This window comes from Gymnoscopelus microlampas (genome assembly GCF_963454915.1).
Source record: "Gymnoscopelus microlampas genome assembly, chromosome: 23".
NCBI classification, from domain to species: domain Eukaryota; kingdom Metazoa; phylum Chordata; class Actinopteri; order Myctophiformes; family Myctophidae; genus Gymnoscopelus; species Gymnoscopelus microlampas.
Window position 1 is genome coordinate 4454943 of NC_139960.1, and position 18877 is coordinate 4473819.

The following is an 18877-nucleotide window of genomic DNA, read 5'->3' on the forward strand; positions in this document are numbered from 1 at the left end:
GTAGAGCGGCGAGCTTGTAGATCTGCTATTTTTGAAAAATCGAGAAAATGTGTGCAAATCTTTGAATGTATATTTTTTTTTTATCAAACATTTGTAACTCAAATCTTTGCTTCTGGGAGTCCCTGGAACAACATATTTTGAGATGGGGGTCCAAATACATATACATTTTGGGGGTCCTTGACATGAAAAAGATTGAGAACCACTGACATAGTAACATGAGTTTTTTCAAAAAACAGTTAGGATTTAGAAGACATTTTGTAGAATCGGAACCTCAGGCCTTAATGGGTTAAATAGGATGTAGGTTATTTATTTATTACAATACAATACAATGCAAAAACATATCAGTTACACATTACACACTCCCTTTAAATTACCACTGAGGATTTTGTTTGGTATTTCTCTCTCTCTCCTGCCTCTAGTGGCGGACATGTGTAGCATCTGGAACGGAGGTTGTGCCAAGGTCGCTAAGTGCAGCCAGACGGGAGAGAAGGTGAGCTGCGCGTGTCCCAAGGGACACTCCGGGGACGGGTTCTCCTGTCAGCCCATAGACCCCTGCGCCTCGCTGGAGAACGGGGGCTGCCACGAGCACGCCACCTGCACCATGACAGGGCCGGTGAGAAGAACAACGCACTAAACAAAATACTTTGTCATACGAGGAATAGCGAAAGTAGACGATCGACAAGTTCACAACACGTTGCATTGCAGCGCTTTATGAGCTTGTAGATCTGCTATTATTGAATTTTGTTTTAGATACCATGCGAGAAGCGGTCCACTGTAAAAAAAACTCCGCGTTCATTTTTATCTTCATTTGGAACTCTATGAGTTACCAACGGGTAAAAGACCATTGAGGATTTTATAGTGTGACAGCATGATTGGTGTCTAATTGTTTGCGTATGTCCTCCGGTCGTCACCAGGGGAAAAAGAGGTGTACATGCAAGGACAATTACGTGGGTGATGGCGTGACTTGTGAGGTGAAGGACCTGCCTCTCGATCGCTGTCTCCAAAACAACGGCTTGTGTCACCAAGATGCCCAGTGCTCTGACCTCCACTTTGAGGGTAATGAACACAGCGCTCAACACTCACAAATTACACACGGACACAGCATGAATTTACATTCCACTTCACTTCATTATCCAGGCTGAAAGTGCTCCCATTGCAACTGTTTTCCAAGATGGTACAGAGGTACAGTAGCCCCAGCCTTTTCTCATCTCCGAGAAAAAAGCCTGGTAACAACCTAATGTCTATGGGCGGGACTTCCATCGTATGTACTATTTCCCCCGGAAACTATATTTTTCGACCAATCACGACACTTTTCATGCACGGAGAATGTAAACAGATCTGTAAAGCCTCAACGTAACTTCCTTGGACTGTACTTCCTCAACATTCCAGCACTTCCGTTCAGACTCAACTGGCTATAGATCTCGCCCAGCATGCCAAAGAGGCAGTCCTCAGCAATTAGTTAAATCCCCTATTCAATCATCAGCCAGAATTCTATAAGTCACAAAATGTTGATCTAATACAGAATTCTGAAATATAATTTCCTATTCCAGCAAACTTTGTTTTTTTTAATAGCCTGACTTTCCATTTTGTTTATCTATCATTATTCCTGGGTGTTTTTTCATAACTGTTTCAGTAGCAACATCAACTCCACTAACTTTGCATTGTTGTTTTAAACTGCAACGTGCTGTTTACCTTCGTCATTGCATTCAAAAGACGCTGATTGGCCCCCGGTGCCAAGAAAACCCACTGGACGACAGTAACACCAGAACCTAAAGCCCGATTTATACTTTGTCGCACAGCAATGTTGCGTGCCGAAAGTAGCCCGGCAACGCGTTGTGAGCTTGTACTGTAGGTCTTCTATTCTGTGCGATGGAGCATAAATTAGGCTCAAGATCGCTCTCAAGTGTAACAACAAATCCGTCCGTAATGTGCACTTCATGTGTTGAATGAGCATTTCTGCAAGGGTTAAGGCAGTGGTGGAAAGTAACTAAGTACATTTACTTAAGTACTGTACTTAAGTACAATTTTGAGGTATTTGTACTTTACTTGAGTATTTCCAATTTCCAATACTTTTACTTCTACTCCACTACATCTCAGAGGCAAATATTGTACTTTTACTCCACTGCAATTACTTGAAAACTTTAGTTACTAGTTACTTTTCAGATATAAATTATGATATTACGAAACATACATTAACCACTTTAGCCCTATTTTATACCTAGGCTATTTGAAAATAGCAGATCTACAAGCTCACAACGCGTCGCTTTGCGACGCGTTGTGAGCTTGTAGATCGGCTATTTTCAAACATTTTTGTACTTTTACTTTTGGTACTTTAAGTACATTTTCATGCCAATACTTCTGTACTTTTACTCAAGTAAATTTAGAATTCCGGACTTTTACTTGTAACAGAGTACTTCTACAGTGCAGTATTGGTACTTTTACTTAAGTAAAATATTTGAGTACTTTTTCCACCACTGGTTATAAGTGGAAATCACTGGAAAGTCCTGACAATTATAGTAATTGTGTGCGTGTGTGTGTGTGTGTGTGTGTTTGCAGATTCGACAGCCGGTGTGTTCCACTACCGTTCAGCTAATGGACAATACAAGCTCAACTACACTGCGGCGCAGGAGACTTGTATAGCGGAGGGCGCCACTCTGGCTACATACACACAGCTCAGCTATGCACAGCAGGTGCGGAGGACAGTATACTAATGCTAATGGTTCTCAAACATGTTCATGTCAAGGACCCCCAAATTGCTGTATGTATGTATTTGGCCCACGGACCCCCATTTAAAAATGGTTTGTGCCAGGGATCCGCAGAAGAGAAGACTTGTGTTAAAAATGTGTTTATCCACATTTTCCCAATGATTTTCAAAAAGAAAATAGTTAAATATAAAATAAGTTTAAAGTGGTTAAACTGATGCTATATGAACACATTTTGCTGGGGCCCCCCTGGAACTGCTTCAAGGACCCCAATTTGAGAACCACCGTACTATAAATCACACCTCTCTCTGTCTTTTCAATCTCAAACGGCAGGAAATGTGTCTATAGCAATGATTACTATGGGAATACAAAACGTTAAAAAAATACACCCCCTTTAATTTGGCCGTGTGTATAGTTAAATTAACCACTTGAACTTCAGCATCCATATTCTGGGGGGTGAAATAACAGATCTACAACCTCACAACGTGTCGCGTTGCAATGTGATCTGAGCTTGTAGATCAGCGTTTTTTTTTCTAGAGGGTTTAACCCATTACGACCTGAGGCCGATTCTAAAAATGTCTTCTAAATCCTTAATCCTTATATTAATATATCAGTGGTGCTCAAACTTTTTCATGTCAAGGACCTCCAAAATGATGTGCATTTGGCCGCCGACCCCCATCTCAAACAGCAGGCACTATTCCCTGGAACCTTTGTGCAAGATTCGCACAAAGGTTCATGATTTTTGAAAAATAGCAGATCTACAAGCTCATAGCGCGGCACAAAGTGATGCGCTATGAGCTTGTATATCTGCAATTTTTTATAGCCAAAGTATAAAATAATGGTTAAAGAGGTTAAAATGACACAGGTGCCTTCCCGGCTTTTAATGAGTTAAGACTTGGAACCGCTTAAACTTTAACAAGTAAGACGCGCGAACGCTGGAAGCGAACGCAGCTCGAAATGTGTTGCAGGTGTGTGCATTTTAATCAGAGCATTGTCTACATTCCTGCGTTCTTCATGGCCACACTGTAGTGCAGGCGTCTGTGTGTGTGTGTGTGTGTGTGTGTGTGTGTATGAAACCCTGCTCGGCACTCTGGAGGCTGCACACAGGCAGTGCACGCACACAGACAGACACACACACACAAGCCGAGCAGGATTTCATAGTAAGCTCCACTTGGGCGGAGGCCTCCTTCCGCGTTCGCAACAACACTGAGGATTTGACTGTGCCGTGCCTGCTGTTCAGACTAATTGTGGTTGTTTTCTGTAGGCCGGCCTGAACCTGTGTGCAGCCAGCTGGCTGGACCAGGCCCGGGTCAGCTATCCCACCACCTACGCCAACCCCAACTGTGGCTTCGGTCATGTGGGCATCGTGGACTACGGCACCCGCAAAAACCTCAGCGAGACATGGGACGCTTTCTGCTACAGGATGAAAGGTGAGACGTGTTGTCAGAGACGCTTGTGGATCTGCTATCTATCTGTCTGTCTGTCTGTCTGTCTGTCCATTCATCCATAAATACATACACATACCTAACCATATAAGTTGATTTAAATAGCTATTTTCAAATAGCCGACGTTTGTAGGGTTAAATTCGTAGGGTTATATTTTTGCTGGGGACCCCCCTCAAAGACCCCTGGGGGTCCCTGGACCCCACTTTGAGAACCAGTACGTCATGTGTTGGTACTATGCCTGTGTTGCGTTCCAGAGGTGAAGTGTGAGTGTAAGGCGGGCTACATTGGAGATGGCTCCACCTGTACCGGCAACCTGTTGCAGGTCCTCACCTCCAGACCCTCCTTCTCCAACTTCCTCACTGTGAGTTTTCAAAAATGTTTACAATTCATCATCCGTTCATATTCGTTCTGTTCAGCTTTGTCGGTCCGAGTGCAAAGGGAAAGGGAAAACCAGCTGATCTGGGGCGCCCTTGCAAGCAGTGGTGGAACAGTTACTCAAATATTTTACTTAAGTAAAAGTATCAATACTGAAATGTAGAAGTACTCTGTTACAAGTAAAAGTCCCGAATTCAAAATTGACTTGAGTAAAAGTACAAAAGTATTGGTATCAAAATGTACTAAATATAATATACCAAAAGTAAAAGTACTAAAATGTTTGAAAATAGCCGATTGTCAGGGACCGAGTTGGTCGGAAGGAGAGACACAGGGAAAACTTTGGTTTTAAAACATTGTTCTCTTTTTTTCTTTCTTTTTCTTTCTTTTCTTTTTTCGTTGTTGAAAATAAATGGTTTAACAAAACAAATTTGCTCAACACAAAGGAAATTAAACTAAATAACAAAATAAACTGGGACTGAACAACACAACTGAACTGAAAACTTAACTAACCAGAATGACACAGGTGGTGGACATACTGTATATAGGGACGGGTCAGACCACTGTTAATACAAAAGGGGGAAAAGACAAAGACTACCATTGACACACACACTCTAAGAACCCCTGCCCCACCCCATAGTGCAGAGGGACTGTGGTGCAGTCCAATTGTCCAGATTAGCTGCAGATCTGGAGCAGCTGATCCCCATTCCTTTGGCCAGCCCATAATGTCCATTTATATCAGCAGCCTCCCACAAAACTGGTATCTCAAAGAAAACTCATAAATGAGCTCATAGAAAACAACTAAACAATAAATTATGTCATTTCAACTGGTTAATAATGAACTGAAAATAAACACACTAAATATATAAAGCAAAAGGAAGAGTTACCATACATTATAGTCTCTATGTGTGGCTGCTGAGTCAGCCATCACATACTCAAATGTTTGAAAATAGACGATCTACAAGCTCACAACGCGATGCGACACGTTGTGAGCTTGTAGATCGGCTATTTTCAAATAGCCTAGGTATAAAATAAGGCTAAAGTGGTTACTGTATGTTTTATATTGTAAAGTATAAGTACATTACTTGAGTAAATGTACTGTACTTAGTTACTTTACACCACTGACTGCAAGCTACAACAGCGCAGAGTGTAGACTGCCAGGGGTTTTGTACAGGGCCCGCCAGAGCTTTGGGCTCATAATCATAATAATTCCAATCTTTGTTTTTTTCTTTCTATTCCAGCAAGTCCTGAACTACTCGCAGGTGTCAGAGTCTGGGAGAGAGTTCATGAGACGACTCAGTAACCTCGGTGTGCAGTCCACTCTGTTTGTACCTGACAACACTGAGCTCTGGGAGAACCAGGTTGGATACAACTGCAACCTCTCTCTCTCTCTCTCTCTCTCTCTCTCTCTCTCTCTAGCTCTCTCGCATGCACGCATGCACACATACAGTGGTGGAAAAAGTACTCAAATTCTTTACTTAAGTAAAAGTACCAATACTGCAATATAGAAATACTCTGTTACAAGTAAAAGTCCAGAATTAAAAATGTACTTGAGTAAAAGTACAAAAGTATTGGCATCAAAATGTACTTAAAGTACCAAAAGTAAAAGTACTAAGATATTTGAAAATAGCCGATCTACAAGCTCACAACGCGTCGCGATGCGACGCGTTGTGAGCTTGTAGATCTGCTATTTTCAAATAGCCCATGTATAAAATAGGGCCAAAATGGTTAATGTATGTTTGATAATGTAATCATTTATATCTGAAAAGTAACTAGTAACTAAAGTTTTCAAATAATTGTAGTGGAGTAAAAGTACAATATTTGCCTCTGAGATGTAGTGGAGTAGAAGTAAAAGTATTGGAAATTTGACATACTCAAGTAAAGTACAAATACCTCAAAATTATACTTAAGTACAGTACTTGAGTAAATGTAATTAGTTACTTTCCACCACTGCACACATACACATACAGATATGTACTCAGTAAAATCCAAAGTGTTGAGGTCAATTTATGCTTTGAGCGACAAGTGTCGACCAACACGCCACACTATGTGTCTCTCAATGTGTGTGTGTGTGTGTGTGTGTGTGTGTGTGTGTGTGTGTGTGTGTGTGCGCGCGCGTGCGTGCGCGTGCGTGTGCGCGTGAGCAGACTCTGTCCCAGAGGGACATAGAGTACCATCTGTCAGAGGGCCAGGCTCTGCCTCTCAGTGAGCTGAGGAACGGCAGTCGGATCAGAACCCGCCTGGGCAGCCTCACTGTCTATGGCATCGCCGACTTCCTCAACCCCACAGTTCTGGTGAGTTCTCTCTGTCGCTGTACTAGCACTGGAATTGGCAAAATTGAAGGGGGAAAAATATGACTGATATATGACTATTTTATGTTTTTGACATCACTATTAGTGATACTGAAATGACCTATTATTTCTTATGAAACTAAGAAATGAGAATATTATAAAGTTAGATATTAAATTGAAATGAGGGGGTCATACACTGCTGCCGTTTTTCCTTTTCTCCTCTGTAAATATAGCTATTTGTTGATGACATGTATTAATGTGTTCATATTCCATGCCTTGTTGATGAATTGAATGTATAGGCTAAAAGGATAACACAAAAAAGTCCTGGGGACTTGTTTCCACCTAAGTGTTTTACTGTACCTCCGTGCTGTTTAAATGTTTTGGATAATAAAGTATTCCATCAATCAATCAATCAATCAATCAATCAATCAATCAATCAATGCGTCAAGCTCAGAATGTGTGACTGGAAATTGTAGAGCAGAGTTCACATATACATGAACTGTATGGCAGCGATTCCCAACTTGTGGGCCCTGAGGATATTCCAAGTGGGCCCCCAAATAATTGGCAAAAAACTCATACTTATAACATTTATATTGTTTACGGTATGTCAAAAATAAATCATGGTATTTCTCTTTAAAACCTTGAAAAAAAATTAGTTTTCATTGTGATACCGATAAATAGGAACTATATAGGTTCCATTGATCCAAGCCGGAACACATGCTCTGAAAATGTACATGGCTGCCATGTTAATTGGTCAGATACTGGTACTAATTCACTGAGTACAATGGAAACAAGCCCCTGGGGCTTTTTGTGTTATTCTTTTAGCATAACCTTTGACTGTACTACCTGTAGTGTTAATGTAGTGTTAGTGTTGTTATACAAGCTCACAGCGCGTCACTTTGTGCCGCGCTGCAAGCTTGTACATCTGCTATTTTTGAACATTTTTGAAAAATCTTGAAAGTGTGCTGATTTAGAAAGCATTTATAGAATCGGCCTCAGGTCTTAATGAGTTAATAAAGTATTGAGTCAATCAATCAGTCGATGGGTGCGTCGCGAACAGTGGGCTGATCCAGAAATATGTCCACTCACCAGTCACACTGCATGCCTTTGTCTCACCAGGCCTCCCGTTACATCAACGACCGCTTTATCACGGACTCCGACATCCTGGCGTCCAATGGGATCATCCATGTGCTCCGGGGAGCACTTAAAGCCCCGCCCCCTCGGCAAACGGTGCGTGACCTTGTGCACCGACGTGCAACACCTGAGAACAGACAAACCGCCGGCTTGTGTTTGCTCAAAGCTGCGAGGCTCTGAATTGTGATTAGTACGCTGAATGCTAAATGCTTAATCACTTTCAATCTGGGGCCACCAGATAGCTGTATGGGTAGAGAGGCTACCTGGCTAACCTAAGGCCCCAGGTTCGATTCCCTGCCCCTGCAATGTGTCGATGTGTCCCTGAGCAAGACACTTAACCCTAATTCTTTTGAAAAAAGGTTTGGACTTAAAAATGTAAGTTTTTCCATAAAAATGGGTATGCGGCCCAAAAATGGGTCGGGACCCATTGTTTGGGAACCACTGGCATAAGCTAGCGGTGCTTAGGTGGTTGATTGTTTATAATATGACGTGGTGTGTGGGTTTGTCCTGTGCCTTTGAGCGTTGACAGTGTCTATGACTGGCGACTGATTGTCCGTCCTCTCTCTCCAGATTCCCGTGGCGCACAAGGCATCGCTGGGAGTTGGGGTGGTGCTGCTGGTAATACTGGTGGCGGGGGTCATCTTTGTCGGCTACCATTTCTACACCCATAAGACTAAGCCCTTCCAGTTCCACTATTTTAAGGTATGTGTGCAGTGATTTTGATTTGAAAATTTATTGGAGGATAAATCCCTTGAGATGCATCCTCTCGTCTTCCAGGGGGTCCTCAGGCACAACATACAAACAATGACAAAAAACAATCACATAACATTCGCCAACAACAAAACATACACATAAGGGCTCTCACACCATCCCAGGCCATTCTACATCTGTTACGTCTAAAAAACTGAAAATAAATAATGAGAAAATAAAAATAAAAAGTAATCTAAATACAATCAAAAACAAAAATCAGAAACAAGAACAGTTCAATTTGAGTGAATCAAGCAAGGACATTTTGAAAACAGGAAATGAAACAATTGATCTAATTGCAATGGGTAAATTGTTCCAGTCAGTAGGTGCTTTAAACGTGTGTGTGTGTGTGTGTGTGTGTGTGTGTGTGTGTGTGTGTGTGTGTGTGTGTGTGTGTGTGTGTGTGTGTGTGTGTGTGTTTCAGACATGCAAAAGTGTCACTTTTCAGCTACAGTCACCTTTTTGAACCCAAATAGGACAATTGTGTGACACCTGACCCGAAAGAAAACAACATGTCGTCACCTTTTTCACCTCGGGGCTGTTTGCATGCCTGTTGTTTCCTACTTATTCTTCATTCAGTTTTCAGCAGTGTTAATTTTGACAGCAAAGCTTGATTTAGTTTTAGTCATAGTCTTTTGAGTAAAATTCTATAGAGACTAGTCATATTTTAGTCATCTGAAATGTTTTAGTTTCAGTTGACAAAATATCATAAGATTTTATTTGACTAAAACTACGTTTGATTTTGGTGGGCCGTGATGCCATCATAATGCGTGATTTTTACTTAGCTGTCAAAAATAGCCGATCTCCACGCTTGTACTGTAGATCGGCTATTTTCGGAGCGTGACATCAAACAAAACCAAACAATAAAATGAATTACTTCTACTGGATCTCTTCTCCACTAGTCCCTCCCTAACATTTTTGTCTAGTTTTTATTTGTTGAAGAAATTGTCAATATATTCAGTCATAGTCATCATAGCTTAGTTTTGATTTAGTTTTCGCCAGTGACAAAAAGGTGGTCGGCGAACATTTTTCTGCATTAGTTTTAGTCTACCAAATGAACACTGGTTTTGAGGTGGAGTCAAATGCATTTTGTCAGTGGCGTGCACAGACATTTTGAGGGGCAGGTGCTCAAGTAAATTATACTTTTTTTTGTTTACTTGGTGTGCTCTTTTTTCCCTCTACACCTATCTTTGCCAAAAATAGCCGATCTACAAGCTCACAACGCCTCGCAACGCGAGGCGTTGTGAACTTGTAGATCTGCTATTTTTGGCTAAAGTTCTCCTCAGAAAAGGGATGCTAGGTTTCGAGTGGTTATGGTAAAAAGAAAAATCATATCACATAAAGATTTGGCGGACCCCCTGTAGTAACTCTGAGGACCCCCTAGGGGTCCTGGACCCCCTGTTGAAGACCCCTGCTGTAAACTGAAAAAAAATGGCACTTCTGTTCAAGAGGGCAAAGGGCAGGTGCTCTAGCACCACCTAGAGTCTATCTGTGCACGACCCTGCATTTTGTAGCGCTGCTGCTGACTTATGCACCGTGTGTGTGTTTTTTTTTAACAGGACGAAGGTGAAGTGGAGTCGTCCCCTCCAGACTGTGACCCCAGCATCTGTAACCCAGTGTATGACGGAGGCCCAGAGCCTGCTGCTGCTGAGCCCACCTCTTCTGCTGTAGGTTGATTTAGTACTTTTTATTAATAAATAATTAATACAAAAGTATTGGCAACAAAATATACTTCATGTACCAAAAGTAAAAGTATTCATTATGCAGAATGTCCCAAGTTTTGTATGAAAATGTTTGAAAATCCTTTGAAAATAGCAGATCTACAAGCTTTTTCTGTGTGTAGCTGACGAATAGCTCTCATTCACAGGCAGAGGACAAGCATGAAGTGGTGAACGGTGGCCCCTACGACCTGCTCCAGGACAGCTAAGAGGTCCCCAGGCCCCCTGTTCTTCTGGCTAGAAACCCCCGTTAGCTACCGGAAGCCGTTTGGTGTGGACAGGACATGCTACTGAACATGCACGCCACCCTTAAACCAGCATTTGAAAACTAAGGAAGGCTGCACCGAGGGACTTTTCTCCTCTTAACTATTGACAATTGCTGGCATCTCCTTGTGATAAAAACGGCATGGTTCTCAGAGGCCTTGGAGGAAGAACAAGGAACAGACAATGTGGCCAAAGTTTATCACGTTTTGAGATGAGAGACATGGAGTCCAAGTTTATCTCGCATCCGGAACAGCCGTTAAGGTACAATCGGGATCTCACCAACAGTTACTGACATACCGTATGGATTCTGCCTACTTACATTTAGCAATGTTTTCACATTTGGTTATTAATGTTGTCATCTATATCTCTGGCCACTTCCAGAGGTGGTTTGGGTGACCTAGATCTTCAGTCTTGAGATGCATTTACAGATGACTTTATGTCTTAGCTCTATCCATCAAATGTTCATCTTCTCCTTGTTCTTCACAGATTTTAACTCCACATGTTCTCTCATGGTTGATTGCATTGTTTTCGTTATACATGTTCCCCTGTATATGGATTCTGAAGAGTACCAAATGATTATATGAATTGTTAAAAGTCCCCATGGTGTCAGGGGGTAATTTGATTAAATTGTTAAAATGTGTTTTCATGTATATTCACCAAATATCACTTAAATAAATGACAGATATATGACTTTGTTAATGGAATTCTACAATTAAGGAATTATTTTTTTATTATTAAGTGCAGTATTCATTCCAATAGTCAAATCAGTTTTCTTTTTTTTTTTTACATTTTCACTTAGCTCTGGGGGAGCAAAATGGAGCACACGTGCGCAAGGAAACCGGGGTTTTGGTCTGCCTTCAGCCTTTCACTTCCGGTGGTGCGACTGTTTTCATTCCCACTAACAATATTTCTACACGGAACACTAACACCACTTCTCCCAGAGAACATGGATCGTTTTGGTTATAAGCCCACTTGTTTCTATGATGAAAGCTCATTTGCCCGTTAGCCAATGAAAACCCGACCCTCACCCCTTTCCCCAGCCAATCAATGTGATGTTTACCCGCCCCCTCCCTGCACTCTGAGCTCCTCAACGGTGTTCATTGTTGTTTACATGGAGGCTGAAACTCTATGCCACTCTAATATGCCACTAAATTAATTATAGGCACGACAAGAAAATAATGACTATGTTTTTGACAACATTAAGACCTGGATTTGTATCTGTCTCACTGACTGTGACAGCATAGGCCAATATGTGGTACAGTGGTCACACAGCACTAGCAGCGGCAGCAGCATACAGGTAAAAGTGCCTTTTATTTTCCACAGAAACGCCACTAAACACATGTAACATTGCGTGTTAACTGCCTGATTTTTTTTTTGGTCAACTTTGATCAAGGGAGGACCATGCTATTTTTGATAGCATTTTTAAAAGCACGTTAGCATCGTCTATTTAAATAAGGGTTTAAAGGCTCTATGAGGCAGTTTATAACATGGTAAAGCAAACGATTTTATGCTCAAATAACCTGGTGAGTTGGTGAATACAGTGGATTCGTTTTTAGATCGATATGGCATTGTATAATTGTGTTCTGGGCTGTCTGCAGCTTGTGCTTAAAGCTAACAACAGTCCATAGACAAATGTAATGATTCATAAATATACTCACTGATCACTATCATGCTCCTTAGAGTGTTTAGCTTAGTTTAAGGGTCTGATTTGTTGAAAATAGCTGATCAACAAGCTTGTAGATCAGCTATTTTCAAATATGTATAATATATAATAATTTCATAATGTTAATTTCAAATATGTGTTTATCTGTAGTTGGCTGCACGGTTTAACTGCTTTAGTAAATCTGAGACTCCTTGGACCATGTCATTCACTCATCTCTCCATCGCAGCTCATTTCTCTCAGGAGAACCTGTTCCCCTGTCGTCAGCCTCCAGCACAGAGGTAAGCCCAGGCAAGGATAACTTTTATTACTGTGTTGATTCTATTAGTTTTATCAGTGTGCTGTGTTATTATTATCAATGTCTTATTATTGCCCCCGGTCAATGCATGTGTTGGTACCTGCCCACAGTATTCTCTATAAACCCTCTGCTGATATTTAAATAAAGTGTCCAATGATTGTAAGCACAAAAGCCTCTGTCTGTCTTGTTAACCTTGAGTGGGAATATTTGGTCACAACAGTAACAGTAACTGTATAGTTGGTTCAGGGTCTCTCCCCTTAAAGAGAGTGGCATAGTTACATTGATTTATCCAAAAGTATTATCAGTGTCCATCTGGTCACACATGTAAGGATAAATACAACACTATGAACATAAAGAATAAAACATAAACCATGTAAGGGTAAATATAACACTATGAACATAATGAATAAGCCATTTAAAGGTAAATACAACACTATGAACATAAAGAATAAACCATGTAAGGGTAAATACAACATATGAACATAAATAATAAACACACCATGTAAATACAACAATGAGCAGGGCACTGCAGGGAATTGAACCCCATCCCGGTAAACCAGAAGAACCATACCAGAGCCTTTGTTTTGTTTTTTTGTTGTCATTTACAATCACATGGTAACATTCACTCATTTACATTTCAACAGTAAAGTCACTTCACAATTTACAATGTAGATATTCATCTATACTCTTTATCCAGAGTGACTTACAATAAACAAGGTAAACACATACATAGAATGCAGAGACAGTGTAGTATCTCAGTAAACTAGGATCACAGGTAAACCAAGAAACTAGCATCAGTCTAAACAGTATAATAAAATAACAGTACATAGAACCTATAGGATGCCAGGTCAACAAATGAACCCAGCATCTGAGGTATTTTTTTACTTTACTGGAGTATTTCCAATTTTCAGTACTTTTACTTCTACTCCACCATCCATCTCAGAGGCAAATATTGTACTTTTACTCCACTACAATTACTACTGAAGCAGCACAGCTGTACAGTTACAGATAATGAGCCTATTGAGATTAGATACGGTAATGTTTAGTGATATGGCGCCTTAAAAAAAAAAAAAAAGAGAACACAATAAATACAACTTAAATAAAAAAACATCACATTAAAATACAGTAAATAGAAGTTAAAACAAAACGTACATTTAAACTGAAAGTGCTAGCGAAACAAGTCATTTTTTTGTGCAAATGTTACATAATTTCCAGTGATATTATCCATCTAAGGCTAATGCTATTATGTAATTTTGACAGTCCTATGAAGTCATGACGACCAAGAAGAAAACAGGAAAACAATACCACAAAATACATGTCAATAATTAACAGTACAACAATAAAAAAAGGAGGAAAACTAAAACAAAACACAGATAATAGATACAACAGATAATAAAACAGATTCAAATTAATATTTGCAACAAAAAAAAACTCTTGCTGACCTCCCTCATCTATCCCGTCACAGTTCATCCATTTACCAATTTAGTTTAACCACTTAACACGGCCGCCATGTTAAAGGACAAGTCCTGACTAAAATAACAGCCTTTTTCCCTACTTATATTGATCCCAAATGACGGCCATGGAAAATTCATGAACAGACCATAAATAGGTAGCCATGTTTTCACTCCCCAAAAACCTTAAAGGAAAACTCCTTAGACCGAGACTAAGCAAATATATTAGTGTTTTATTTTTTCACTCTCATAAAGTGCTCCATGTGCTAAAGGTGAAAAGTGCAGCAGCCCACGTTTGGGTCAAAGGACCATCGTCAGTGCCTCGCCTATTGACCGGCGTGAATAATGAAGCTTTACCCGCAAATGACAACACATAAATCCACATCACATACAGGGCCTATGGTCACATGTGATGTGGACTGACATGAAGACTTACCTGCAAATTACTTAAGGGACGTGATATGATAAGACGAGACGCAAATCAAATTATGCGAAATGATACGAGACATAAGTCCACATCACATACGACACTACACTACACACACTATGGTCATATGTGATGTGGACTGACGTAATGAAGCTTTAACCGCAAATGATTGTATCTGATGATATAGCACTGACGATGGTCCTATGACCTAAATGTGTGTTGCTGCACTTTTCACTTTGAGCACTTGGGGCACTTTATGAACATGAAACAAAAACAAAAATAGCTTTTCTTGGTCTCCGTCTATGGAGTTTGTGGAAGGAGTCTTTTTTTTTCTGCCATTTTTGCTTTGTTTTTGAGACCAGCTACAGTCAGTAAATATTCCTCTTTCCTTTTAGTTTCCTACAATTAAAAAATAAAACATTTACAAAAATAAAGTTTACATTTTTCAAAGAACCTCATACATTTAAGGCAACAAACGGAACCAAATGGACCCTGGTCCACTGTTTCCCAAGTTATGGGTCGGGACTCAATAGTGGGTCGGGGACACATTTTCTTGGGTCATGAGAAAAAAAAGGTATTAGCATACATTTATTTATTTTTCTCATTTGTTTAACGTACAACTTACATTTAGTTGAAATTTAAACCAGTGGTTCTCCGCCTAAATAATTGGCAAAAACATTATAAAAAAGTTATACCAAATAAATAACTTAGTACTAAGTTAGTTTCAATGGATTGATTGGTCTTTAAAGCATGCTCTGAAAAGGCTCACCCATCTGTCCATTTGACACGGCTGCCATGTTAAGTGGTCAGATCCAGAATAAGGTTGAGAAGCACTGATTTACACATTTCAAAGATCTACAACTACGGCAGATGAAGACATAACCCTATCGATTAACGCTCTGTGCATGAACATTTAATTAAGTTTCACAATTATCATTTTTAGAGGAACCATATTGTATTCAACACTTTTTTAAAGCTCTGTGGAAATTGTTTTACTTTGTTTTAATAAAAACCTGATGCTTTTAATTTGGTAAACAAGATATAGATCATAATTTTTTTATTTATTTTTAAATGTCCACAGAACTTACAAGTGTGAAATAAAATCTTGACTCCCCCAACCATTCTTTTTTAAAATTGTAATAATTTAATCCTTTACAGACCATAACTGGGTAGCCATGTTAACATCTTTAGACAAAAGGAAAACCGGTAGAAGAAAAGACTCACTCCACAAAAACCTTAAGGAAAACTCCTTAGACAGAGACTAAGAAAATGAATTAGTGTTTTATTTTTTCATGCTCATAAAGAGCTCCAAGTGCTAAAAGTGAAAAGTGCAGCAGCAAACGTTTGGGTCAAAGGACCATTGTCAGTGCCTCGCCTACTGACCGCCGTGAATAATGAAGCTTTACCCATAAATCCACATCACATACTACACTACACTACACTACGGTCATTATGTGATGTGGACTGACGTGATGAAGCTTTAACCGCAAATGATTGTATCTGATGATATAGCACTGACGATGGTCCTATGACCTAAATGTGTGTTGCTGCACTTTTCACTTTGAGCACTTGGAGCACTTTATGAACATGAAACAAAAAAAACAAAAATAGCTTTTCTTGGTCTCCGTCTAAGGAGTTTGTGGAAGGAGTCTTTTTTTTCTGCCAGTTTTGCTTTGTTTTTGAGACCAGCTACAGTCAGTAAATATTCCTCTTTCCTTTTAGTTTCCTACAATTAAAAAATAAAACATTTACAAAAATAAAGTTTACATTTTTCAAAGAACCTCATACATTTAAGGCAACAAACGGAACCAAATGGACCCTGGTCCACTGTTTCCCAAGTTATGGGTCGGGACTCAATAGTGGGTCGGGGACACATTTTCTTGGGTCATAAGCCCCCCCCCCCCCCACCCCAACCTGTTAATAAAGTATTCAATCAAAGCGTTCAGCAGGTGATTGGCCCGTGGATTACAGTTCATTGAACATTAATTTATTAAATACATTTGAAAATGACATCGGTTTGTTCTGCATGGAGCAGATATGACATATTGGAATATTGTTGATGTCCAAAACACATTATAAAAAGTGAAAATAGCCGATCTACAAGATCAATGTAATTTAAGAAAATGCTATATAAGAAATTCCATAAAGAAAAGAAAATAATTAAAATCTACAGGAGTGAAGATCTACAAGCTCACACAAATTTCACAAAGTAAATAAAAAAAAGAGCAATTCCATAAAGTATGGAGAAAAAAAAGGTATTAGCATACATTTATTTATTTTTCTCATTTGTTTAACGTACAACTTACATTTAGTTGGAATTTAAACCAGTGGTTCTCCGCCTAAATAATTGGCAAAAACATTATAAAAAAGTTATACCAAATAAATAACTTAGTACTAAGTTAGTTTCAATGGATTGATTGGTTTTTAAAGCATGCTCTGAAAAGGCTCACCCATCTGTCCATTTGACACGGCTGCCATGTTAAGTGGTCAGATCCAGAATAAGGTTGAGAAGCACTGATTTACACATTTCAAAGATCTACAACTACGGCAGATGAAAACATAACCCTGTCGATTAACGCTCTGTACATGAGCAACATTTAATTAAGTTTCACAATTATCATTTTTAGAGGAACCATATTTTATTCAACACTTTTTTAAAGCTCTGTGGATTTTGATAATGTAACCTGATAATGCATTTAATCATCGGGTAAACAATACATCATATTTTTATAAAAAAAATATATATATATCCACAGAACTTGCAAGTGTGAAATACAATCTTGACTCCTCCAACCAAAAACATTTAGACAATTGTAATAATGTAATCCTTTACAGACCATAACTGGGTAGCCATCTTAACATCTATATACAAAAGGAAAACCGGTAGAAGAAAAGACTCACTCCACAAAAACCTTACGGAAAACTCCTTAGACAGAGACTAAGAAAATAAATTAGTGTTTTATTTTGTCATGCTCATAAAGAGCTCCAAGTGCTAAAAGTGAAAAGTGCAGCAGCAAACGTTTGGGTCAAAGGACCATTGTCAGTGCCTCGCCTACTGACCGCGGTGAATAATGAAGCTTTACCCACAAATGACAACACATAAATCCACATCACATACTACACTACACTGCACTACGGTCATTATGTGATGTGGACTGACGTGATGAAGCTTTAACCGCAAATGATTATATCTGATATAGCACTGACGATGGTCCTATGACCTAAATGTATGTTGCTGCACTTTTCACTTTGAGCACTTGGAGCACTTTATGAACATGGAAAAAATAAAATACAAATATATTTTCTTAGTCTCTGTCTAAGGACTTTTCCTTAAGGTTTTTATGGAGTGAGTGTTTATTTCTGCCAGTTTTAATTTGTTTTTGAGATAAGTCAGTAAATATTCCTCTTTCCTTTTAGTATCCTACAATTTTTTTTACATGAATAAAATAAAAACATTTAGAGAAGTAAAAAGTTCTCATGTTTCAAAAGAACCCGATACATTTAAAAACAAAAATCTAAGAAATTCCATTTAAAATATTAAAATAAGAGTAGTTGAAATAGCAGATCTACAAGCCAAGCTTGTAGATCTGCCATTCTCACTAGGTCCCAGGGAGACATCACGTCTTTTGGGTCTCGAGCTAAAACATTATGATAATCCTTACACTGGAATGTTTACATCCCAGTGTGTTTTTGCCATTGTTAGTTTATTGTTAATTTCAGATCCAGATTCATTAGTGACTATTCTTCCTGGGGTCAAATAGTAAATTTAAAATGAATTAAAAGCACATATAAGAAGCAAGCAAAAATAGAACATGTGCTATTTCGTGAAAACAACAAATCTAAGCAATAAATTAGAAGAAAAAAAAAGGTTGTGAAAATAGATTTACATGCTCGTTGTGAGCTTGCAAATCTATTATCTTCACTAGTTTGGGTCCTGAGCTAAAAGGTTTGGGAACCTCTGCAGTGGCACAATGCCTGGTAGCTGTTAAATAGAGCTTACACATTTTGATTGACATGAGTTATGACTGTAATGTTTAGAATGCAATCACACAGTTATGACTGTTTATTTTATTTTCCAGGAGTAATACAGTCTACAGTGACTGAACTGCCTCTTACACAGTGTCACAGTGGCTGCTAGCTGATGCCTATGAGTTCAATTCAAAGTTTACAATTTAAATGGTGCATTTATCTATAGTACCTTTAACCAAAGCACTTTGTAATGTGCATTACATTCACCAACATACTTAGCAGGGGGAGAGATAGAGAGATGAGAGGGATAAAGAGACAGAGAGAGGGATAGATAGAGACTCGTATAATTTACATCATTTGTGAACGATTGACATAAATCATACGAGGCGCATATGACGC

The 18877-nt window shown here is 39.2% G+C and overlaps 1 protein-coding gene across 1 annotated transcript in view; it reads left to right on the top strand.

Annotated features, from left to right (window-relative positions):
- stab2 (stabilin 2) overlaps positions 1–11357 on the top strand; it is a 78932-nt gene extending 67575 nt beyond the window's left edge. The window contains exons 59-69 of the mRNA XM_084050405.1: positions 420–613; positions 915–1056; positions 2557–2690; positions 3967–4132; positions 4402–4508; positions 5761–5880; positions 6667–6813; positions 7930–8040; positions 8515–8646; positions 10251–10358; positions 10559–11357. Coding sequence (XP_083906531.1) covers positions 420–613; positions 915–1056; positions 2557–2690; positions 3967–4132; positions 4402–4508; positions 5761–5880; positions 6667–6813; positions 7930–8040; positions 8515–8646; positions 10251–10358; positions 10559–10618 — 1421 coding nt within the window. The 3' untranslated portion in view covers positions 10619–11357. The remainder of the gene's footprint in view (positions 1–419; positions 614–914; positions 1057–2556; positions 2691–3966; positions 4133–4401; positions 4509–5760; positions 5881–6666; positions 6814–7929; positions 8041–8514; positions 8647–10250; positions 10359–10558) is intronic.
- Positions 11358–18877: the final 7520 nt, after the last annotated feature.